Genomic DNA, 9,832 nt, shown 5'->3' with positions numbered 1-9,832 from the left:
TCTGCTACAGGTAACAACTCTTTTAGTAATTTAGTGGGTACAGGATCTAACAGGCATGTTGTTGGTTTAGATGCAGTGATAAGTTTATTTAGCTCTTCCTGTCCTATAGTTGTATAGCACTGCAGTTTATCTTTTGGTGTGATGAATAAAGCTGAAGTATTATACAGTGTAGAATCTACATTTGTTTTTCTCTAACCGTTTTCAATTTGATAGATCAATTCCATGTGATATAATTAAATCTAGCGTATGATTAAAACAATGAGTGGGCCCGGTGACGTTTTGCTTGACTCCAAAAGAGTTTATTAGGTCAGTAAACACAAGTCCTAATGCATCATTTGTATTATCAACGTGAATGTTAAAATCTCAGACAATTAGCGCTTTATCAACAGTAACCAATAGGTCTGAGAGAAAATCTACAAATTCTTTTAGGAAATCTGTATATGGCCCTGGTGGTCTATACACAGTAGCCAGAGCTACGATAGATTTATTTTGCGTATCTGACAGTGTAACATTAAGCAGAAGTATTTCTAATGAGTTAAACCTGTATCCTGTCTTCTGAGTAACCTTGAGAATATCACTATATATTGTTGCAAAACCTCCGCCACAACCAGTTATGGGCCAAGCATGCTTCCACTGCACCACTCTGATGTAAACCACCCCTGAGGAGACTCGAATCCACAATCCCTGGCTTAGGAGGCCAGTGCCTTATCCATTAGGACACTGGGGCTGTTATGAGATGCTTCACTTAACCAACTAATTCTCCATCTCATTTAGGAGGTCTTAAAAACACACACGCCCAGAGTCTTCTGGATGAACGACTACTATGAGAGAAACAAGTGGCTTTAGTTTTTAGTTTGTCGGTGAACAAAGAGAGAGGCGATGCTTCAGTTTCCAATCTTGTGCTGTGCCAGAGGAAAATGGACTGTACCATCATGTTGACAATCAGAGGGGGGTGTTTATTTATTTGAGGAGTTTCTGGTATTTTATTTTAGACAGTTGATTGCATTTTGTTAGTTATGATAAAGTGTGCATTTTGTTATAACCATCCTCTGCGAAAACACGGTTTAACTTATATGCATGCCCAGGTCCTGCTTGACGAAAAGCTGCCATATTTCTAGGCTAAACTTTCACAGTTTTCAACATATGTCATCTATGACCGAGTAGCTCGTAATGAGTGCCTAAATTCAAGTTGATTTGAACACACTTGTAATCAAATCAAGTTGATTTGAACATACTGTACGTAAGCCTTTTTCAATACAACCAGAGTGGCGCAGTGGAAGCGTGCTTGGTCCATAACCCAGAGGTCAATGGATCGAAACCATCCTCTGCTAAGGAATTTTAATTCTATACTTGCGTGAGTCCCCCAAAAAGGGGCAATATCCACCGCATGGGAGTGAAAACCTAAGGCCACTTGTTGCTCTCATAGCAGGCCTTTATCCAGAAGTCTCTATCTGATTTGTTTGCTGGGCCCATAACCCAGAGGTTGATGGATCGAAACCATATTCTGCTAAGACATTTGAACTTCTATACATGCCTGAGCCCCCCAAAAAGGGGCAATATCCACCGCATGGGAGTGAAAACCTAAGGCCACTTGTTGCTCTCATAGCAGGCGTTCGTCCAGAAGTCTCTATCTAAATTTTTTTTTAATTCAGGGATTGTGGGATTGTGGGTTCGAGTCCCATCTGAGGTGGATTACTGCAGAGTGGCGAAGCGAAAGCGTGTTGGGCCTATGATCCAGAGGTTGATGGATTGAAACCATCTTCTGCTAAGACATTTGAACTTCTGTACATGCCTGAGCCCCCCAAAAAGGGGCAATATCAAACGCATGGGAGTGAAAACCTAAATTCACTTGTTGCTCTAATAGCAGGTGTTCATCCAGAAGTCTCTATCTGAATTTTTTTTAATTCAGGGATTGTGGGTTCGAGTCCCATCTGGGGTGGCTTATAGCAGAGTGGAACAGCGGAAGCGTGCTGGGCCTCATAGCATGCGTTCATCAAGAAGACGCCATCTGATTTGTTTGCTGGGCCAATAACCCAGAGGTCGATGGATCGAAACCATCCTCTGCTAAGACATTTTAACTTCTATACATGCCTGAGCCCCCCAAAAAGGGGTAATATCCACCGCATGGGAGTGAAAACCTGAGGTCACTTGTTGCTCTCATAGCAGGCGTTCATCCAGAAGTCTCTATCTGAATATTCTTTTTAATTCCAGCTGAATGAGAGGGAGAATTAATAAGGCAAGTGAGCAAAAAGGGGCAATATCCACAGTGTGGGAGAGAAAACATAACTCTCTTAGCAGGCGTTCATCGAGAAGACTCCATCTGATTTGTTTTAAAGACCACCTGAATGAGAGGGATAATTAATAAGGCAAAAAGTGAGCTACCCCGTGGCAGCCCCAGTGGACTAATGGATAAGGCACTGCCCTTCTAAGCCAGGGATTGTGGGCGCAGCGGAAGCGTGCTGGGCTCGTAACCCAGAGGTCGATGGATCGAAACCATCCTCTGCTAAGGAATTTTAATTCTATACTTGCGTGAGTCCCCCAAAAAGGGGCAATATCCACAGTGTGGGAATGAAATCATAACTCTCTTAGCAGGCGTTCATCGAGATGATTCCATCTGATTTGTTTGCTGGGCCCATAACCCAGAGGTCGATGGATCGAAACCATCCTCTGCCAAGACATTTTAACTTCCATACATGCCTAGACCCCCAAAAAGGGGCAATATCCACCGCATGGGAGTGAAAACCTAAGCCCACTTGTTGCTCTCATAGCAGGCGTTCATCTAGAAGAATCCTTCTGATTTGTTTGCTGGGTCCATAATCCAGAGGTCGATGGATTGAAACCATCCTCTGCTAAGACAATTTAACTTCTATACATGCCTGAGCCCCCCAAAAAAGGGTAATATCCATCGCATGTGAGTGAAAACCTAAGGCCGCTTGTTGCTCTCATAGCAGGTGTTCATCGAGAAGACTTCATCTGATTTTTTTTAAAGACCACCTGAATGTGTAAACACAAGTCCTAATGCATCATTTGTATTATCAACGTGAATGTTAAAATCTCAGACAATTAGCGCTTTATCAACAGTAACCAATAGGTCTGAGAGAAAATCTACAAATTCTTTTAGGAAATCTGTATATGGCCCTGGTGGTCTATACACAGTAGCCAGAGCTACGATAGATTTATTTTGCGTATCTGACAGTGTAACATTAAGCAGAAGTATTTCTAATGAGTTAAACCTGTATCCTGTCTTCTGAGTAACCTTGAGAATATCACTATATATTGTTGCAAAACCTCCGCCACAACCAGTTATGGGCCAAGCATGCTTCCACTGCACCACTCTGATGTAAACCACCCCTGAGGAGACTCGAATCCACAATCCCTGGCTTAGGAGGCCAGTGCCTTATCCATTAGGACACTGGGGCTGTTATGAGATGCTTCACTTAACCAACTAATTCTCCATCTCATTTAGGAGGTCTTAAAAACACACACGCCCAGAGTCTTCTGGATGAACGACTACTATGAGAGAAACAAGTGGCTTTAGTTTTTAGTTTGTCGGTGAACAAAGAGAGAGGCGATGCTTCAGTTTCCAATCTTGTGCTGTGCCAGAGGAAAATGGACTGTACCATCATGTTGACAATCAGAGGGGGGTGTTTATTTATTTGAGGAGTTTCTGGTATTTTATTTTAGACAGTTGATTGCATTTTGTTAGTTATGATAAAGTGTGCATTTTGTTATAACCATCCTCTGCGAAAACACGGTTTAACTTATATGCATGCCCAGGTCCTGCTTGACGAAAAGCTGCCATATTACTAGGCTAAACTTTCACAGTTTTCAACATATGTCATCTATGACCTCGTAATTCGTAATGAGTGCCTAAATTCAAGTTGATTTGAACACACTTGTAATCAAATCAAGTTGATTACTGTACGTTGTACGTAAGCCTTTTTCAATACAACCAGAGTGGCGCAGTGGAAGCGTGCTTGGTCCATAACCCAGAGGTCAATGGATCGAAACCATCCTCTGCTAAGGAATTTTAATTCTATACTTGCGTGAGTCCCCCAAAAAGGGGCAATACATGCCTGAGCCCCCCAAAAAGGGGCAATATCAAACGCATGGGAGTGAAAACCTAAATTCACTTGTTGCTCTAATAGCAGGTGTTCATCCAGAAGTCTCTATCTGAATTTTTTTTAATTCAGGGATTGTGGGTTCGAGTCCCATCTGGGGTGGCTTATAGCAGAGTGGAACAGCGGAAGCGTGCTGGGCCTCATAGCATGCGTTCATCAAGAAGACGCCATCTGATTTGTTTGCTGGGCCAATAACCCAGAGGTCGATGGATCGAAACCATCCTCTGCTAAGACATTTTAACTTCTATACATGCCTGAGCCCCCCAAAAAGGGGTAATATCCACCGCATGGGAGTGAAAACCTGAGGTCACTTGTTGCTCTCATAGCAGGCGTTCATCCAGAAGTCTCTATCTGGGATGAAAACATAAATCCACTTGTTGCTCTCATAGCAGGCGTTCATCTAGAAGATTCCTTCTGATTAGTTTGCTGGGCCCATAAACCAGAGGTCGATGGATCGAAACCATCCTCTGCAAAGACATTTTAAATTCCATACATGCCTAGACCCCCAAAAAGGGGCAATATCCACCGCATGGGAGTGAAAACCTAAGGCCACTTGTTGCTCTCATAGTAGGCGTTCATCGAGAAGACTCCATCTGATTTGTTTTAAAGACCACCTGAATGAGAGGGATAATTAATAAGGTAAGTGAGCGGCCCCGCGGCAGCGGGGCACTGGCCATCTGGGGTGGCTTAAAGCAGAGTGGCGCAGCGGAAGTGTGCTGGGCCCATAACCCAGAGGTCGATGGTTCGAAACCATCCTCTGCTAAGGAATTTTAATTCTATACTTGCGTGAGTCCCCCAAAAAGGGGCAATATCCACAGTGTGGGAATGAAATCATAACTCTCTTAGCAGGCGTTCATCGAGATGATTCCATCTGATTTGTTTGCTGGGCCCATAACCCAGAGGTCGATGGATCGAAACCATCCTCTGCTAAGGAATTTTAATTCTATACTTGCGTGAGTCCCCCAAAAAGGGGCAATATCCACCGCATGGGAATGAAAACCTAAGGCCACTTGTTGCTCTCATAGCAGGCATTCATCCAGAAGTTTCTATCTGAATTTTTTTTTAATTCAGGGATTGTGGGTTCGAGTCCCATCTGGGGTTGGCTTACAGCAGAGTGGCGCAGCAGCAGCGTGCTGGACCCATAATCCAGAGGTTGATGGATCGAAACCATCCTTTGCTAAGACATTTTAACTTCTATACATGCCTGATCCCCCCAAAAGGGGGTAATATCCATCGCATGGGAGTGAAAACCTAAGGCTGTTTGTTGCTGCCGTGTGTTTTGAGTTTGAGCTCTGTCAAGTTAATTCTTTGTCGTCTAATTTTTTATCTTAAAATCAATTTTATACACCATAATTTTCGTTTCTATAACGTGTGAATATATCCCCTATTGTATTCTACAACAAAAACAATCAGAGCGCCTTGTTATCACTAGTCCTATTTTTGACTTCCCGAGTCTGCTATTAACATATAGCCCGCTAGCATCGCCAGCGTGATTGCCGCTAATCTCACTTACATTACTAATACTCTATTCACACACATTACCATTGTTTTACTCACTGTTACTTGCTTTAATGGCGGATGTGTGTCTACCTTTAAGTGCAGGTGAGGACACGCAGCTCGAGCTGGAGACCGTGGAGAAGCAGATCCGCGACCTGGTGGCAAGTATTTTATTTTTGAATGTATTGTAATAATCTCTTCCCACATATTACAAACACTATGGACAAGACCACAGGAACCAGATGAGTCCTCTGCACAATGTGACTTTGCTGCAGCCTGAAATTGAACTGCTGGTTTTGTCTGGTCAGAGGAGAACTGGCCCCCCGACTGAGCCTGGTTTATCCCAAGGTTTTTTCTCCATTCTGTCACCGATGGAGTTTTGATTCCTTGCCCCTGTCGCCTCTGGCTTGCTTAGTTGGGGACAGCGATATTGGGATCCAGCGATATCGTTGACTTGATTGCAAATGATTGCAAAGATACTATTTAAACTGACCTGAGCTGGATGATGACATCACTGAATTCAATGATGAACTGTCTTTAACTGAAAAATGAGTGTTTAGTATTGTCATTTTGCATTATTGACACACTATTTTCCTAATTAATGCTGTTCAGTTGCTTTGACACAATCTGTATTGTTAAAAGCGCTATATAAATAAAGGTGACTTGACTTGACTTGACTTGTTGCTCTCATAGAAGGCGTTCATCCAGAAGTCTCTATCTGAATTTTTTTTAAATTCCACCTGAATGGGAGGGAGAATTAATAAGGCAAGTGAGCAAAAAGGGGCAATATCCACAGTGTGGGAGAGAAAACATAACCCTCTTAGCAGGCGTTCATTGAGAAGACTCCATCTGATTTGTTTTAAAGACCACCTGAATGAGAGGCATAATTAATAAAGCAAAAAGTGAGCTACCCCGTGGCAGCCCCAGTGGACTAATGGATAAGGCACTGCCCTTCTAAGCCAGGGATTGTGGGCGCAGCGGAAGCGTGCTGGGCTCGTAACCCAGAGGTCGATGGATCGAAACCATCCTCTGCTAAGGAATTTTAATTCTATAGTTGTGTGAGTCCCCCAAAAAGGGGCAATATCCACATTGTGGGAATGAAAACATAAGTCCACTTGTTTTTCTCATAGCAGGCGTTCATCTAGAAGAATCCTTCTGATTTGTTTGCTGGGCCCATAACCCAGAGGTCGATGGATCGAAACCATCCTCTGCTAAGACATTTTAACTTCTATACATGCCTGAGCCCCCCAAAAAGGGTTAATATCCATCGCATGTGAGTGAAAACCTAAGGCCACTTGTTGCTCTCATAGCAGGCGTTCATCGAGAAGAATCCTTCTCATTTGTTTGCTGGGCCCATAACCCAGAGGTCGATGGATCGAAACCATCCTCTGCTAAGACATTTTACCTTCCATACATGCCTAGACCCCCAAAAAGGGGCAATATCCACCGCATGGGAGTGAAAACCTAAGCCCACTTGTTGCTCTCATAGCAGGCGTTCAACGAGAAGACTCCATCTGATTTGTTTTAAAGACCACCTGAATGAGAGGGATAATTAATAAGCAAGTGAGCTACCCCGCGGCAGCCCCAGTGGCCTAATGGATAAGGCACTGGCCATCGGGGGTGGCTTATAGCAGAGTGGTGCAGCGGAAGAGTGCTGGGCCCATAACCCAGAGGTCGATGGATCGAAACCATCCTCTCTTAAGACATTTTAACTTCCATAAATGCTTGAGCCCCCCAAAAAGGGGCAATATCCACCACATGGGAGTGAAAACCTAAGGCCACTTCTTGCTCTCATAGAAGGCGTTCATCCAGAAGTCTTTATCTGAATTTTTTTTTTAATTCCACCTGAATGGGAGGGAGAAGAGTGGTGAAGCGGAAGAGTGCTGGGCCCATAACCCAGAGGTAGATGGATCGAAACCATCTCCTAAGGAATTTTAATTCTATAGTTGCGTGATTCCCCCAAAAAGGGGCAATATCCACAGTGTGGGAATGAAAACATAAGTCCACTTGTTGCTCTCATAGCAGGCGTTCATCGAGAAGAATCCTTCTCATTTGTTTGCTGGGCCCATAACCCAGAGGTCGATGGATCGAAACCATCCTCTGCTAAGACATTTTAACTCCCATACATGCCTAGACCCCCAAAAAGGGGCAATATCCACCGCATGCCTAAGCCAGGGATTGTGGGTTCGAGTTCCATCTAGGGTGGCTTACAGCAGAGTGGAACAGTGGAAGCGTGTTGGGCCCATAAGCTAGAGGTTGATGGATCGAAACCATCCTCTGCTAAGACATTTTAACTTCTATACATGCCTGAGCCCCCCAAAAAATGGTAATATCCATCGCATGGGAGTGAAAACCTAAGGCCACTTGTTGCTCTCACAGCAGGCGTTCATCGAGAAGACTTCATCTGATTTGTTTTAAAGACCACCTGAATGTGAGTGAGCTACCCCATGGCAGCCCCAGTGGCCTAATGGATAAGGCACTGGCCTCCTAAACCAGGGATTGTGGGTTTGAGTCCCATTTCAGGTGGCTTACAGCAGAGTGGCGCAGCGGAAGAGTGCTGGGCCCATAACCCCGAGGTCGATGGATTGAAACCATCCTTTGCTAAGACATTTTTACTTCTATACATGCCTGAGCCCCCCAAAAAGGGATAATATCCATCGCATGGGAGTTAAAACCTAAGGCCACTTGTTTCTCTTATAGCAGGCGTTCATCCAGAAGTCTCTATCTGAATATTCTTTTTAATTCCAGCTGAATGAGAGGGAGAATTCATAAGGCAAGTGAACAAAAAGGGGCAATATCCATAGTGTGGGAGTGAAAACATGACTCTCTTAGCAGGCCTTCATCGAGAAGACTTCATCTGATTCGTTTTAAAGACCACCTGAATGTGAGTGATCTACCCTGTGGCAGCCCCAGTGGCCTAATGGATAAGGCACTGGCCTCCTAAGCCAGGGATTGTGGGTTTGAGTTCCATCTAGGGTGGCTTACAGCAGAGTGGCGCAGCGGAAGCATGCTAGGCCCGTAACCCAGAGTACATGCCTAGACCCCCAAAAAGGGGCAATATCCACCGCATGGGAGTGAAAACCTAAGGCCACTTGTTGCTCTCATAGTAGGCGTTCATCGAGAAGACTCCATCTGATTTGTTTTAAAGACCACCTGAATGAGAGGGATAATTAATAAGGCAAGTGAGCTACCCCGTGGCAGCCGCATTGGCCTAATGGATAAGGCACTGGCCTCCTAAGCCAGGGATTGTGGGTTCGAGTTCCATCTGGGGTGGCTTACATCGAAGTGGCGCAGCGGAATCGTGCTGGGCCCATAACCCAGAGGTCGATAGATGAAAACCATCCTCTGCTAAGACATTTTAACTTCTATACATGCCTGAGCCCCCCAAAAAGGGGTAATATCCACAGCATGGGAGTGAAAATCTAAGGCCACTTGTTGCTCTCATAGAAGGCGTTCATCCAGCAGCTTTCACTGGACACAAGTGTCAGGATGGCCGAGCGGTCTAAGGTGCTGTGCTCAAGCTGGGGAATAATAGTCCGTCAAAGGTGGGGAAGAAGGGAAGAAGAGAGAGAAGGAAGAAAAAGAGAAGGGGAAAAAAAGAAAGGAGGAAAGAAAGGGTGAAATTTGACGTTTAAAGACCGTTCTTCCTTAGCATGTGCGCAGTGATACATTTTCCGGTTCCTTCCTGCGGGAAAATCGCGCATTTATATTACACTGTTTCCTATTGCAGGTGCTCACCAAGACCGGGGTTCGAATCCAGCTAAAGACAACTTTTTATAATATTGTTAATTTTATTAAATACATGCAATTTCAAGGTTAATAAAATGTACATATGTAGTTAGTTTGATATTCTTTCATGAAAATTAAACTATACCAATGGAAATGTGTTTTGTTGTTATTATTAGTTATTTAGTAGTTGTACTGATATTATTCTGATTAAGCATTTTCTTTAGGTTACATTAATTCAAGACACTTACAAACATGTTATTTCTAATGAAAAAAAGATGCAAAATAGTAATTAATATGCTGAAAAATGTCTGTGACAAGAATGACAAAATGCAAATTATCTTTTTATAGACATGTTCTATTGTTGCGGTGTACTGATGGAAATTGTTATATTAAAGCACAAATAAAAAAAAAAAGCAATCATTTCTCAATTTTTTTTTATTTTACAATTATGCTAACAGAACAGTAATGAATATTAAATTAAATAA

At 43.5% G+C, this 9,832-nt stretch overlaps 1 protein-coding gene and 4 non-coding genes across 5 annotated transcripts in view; 4 read left to right on the top strand and 1 right to left on the bottom strand.

Annotated features, from left to right (window-relative positions):
- Positions 1-2,433: 2,433 nt before the first annotated feature.
- Positions 2,434-2,506, top strand: trnat-cgu (transfer RNA threonine (anticodon CGU)). The gene has a single exon. It is a non-coding gene; the product is annotated as a tRNA-Thr (tRNA).
- A 2,306-nt stretch (positions 2,507-4,812) lies between these two features.
- Positions 4,813-4,884, top strand: trnam-cau (transfer RNA methionine (anticodon CAU)). Its single transcript has one exon. It is a non-coding gene; the product is annotated as a tRNA-Met (tRNA).
- A 345-nt stretch (positions 4,885-5,229) lies between these two features.
- trnam-cau (transfer RNA methionine (anticodon CAU)) lies at positions 5,230-5,301 on the top strand. Its single transcript has one exon. It is a non-coding gene; the product is annotated as a tRNA-Met (tRNA).
- A 1,279-nt stretch (positions 5,302-6,580) lies between these two features.
- On the top strand, positions 6,581-6,653 carry trnat-cgu (transfer RNA threonine (anticodon CGU)). Its single transcript has one exon. It is a non-coding gene; the product is annotated as a tRNA-Thr (tRNA).
- Positions 6,654-9,266: 2,613 nt separating this feature from the next.
- LOC107670295 (uncharacterized) overlaps positions 9,267-9,832 on the bottom strand; it is a gene marked incomplete at its 5' end in the record, with an annotated part of 2,890 nt that continues 2,324 nt past the window's right edge. Inside the window, one exon of the mRNA XM_016462863.1 lies at positions 9,267-9,303. Within this exon, the coding sequence (XP_016318349.1) occupies positions 9,267-9,303 (37 nt within the window). The remainder of the gene's footprint in view (positions 9,304-9,832) is intronic.

The sequence above is a fragment of the Sinocyclocheilus anshuiensis genome, unplaced genomic scaffold, assembly GCF_001515605.1.
Source record: "Sinocyclocheilus anshuiensis isolate Anshui unplaced genomic scaffold, SAMN03320099.WGS_v1.1 scaffold732, whole genome shotgun sequence".
In the NCBI taxonomy this organism is placed as follows: Eukaryota; Metazoa; Chordata; class Actinopteri; order Cypriniformes; family Cyprinidae; genus Sinocyclocheilus; species Sinocyclocheilus anshuiensis.
Note: the sequence above shows the minus strand (reverse complement) of the source record. Positions and strands in the feature narration are given on the sequence as shown.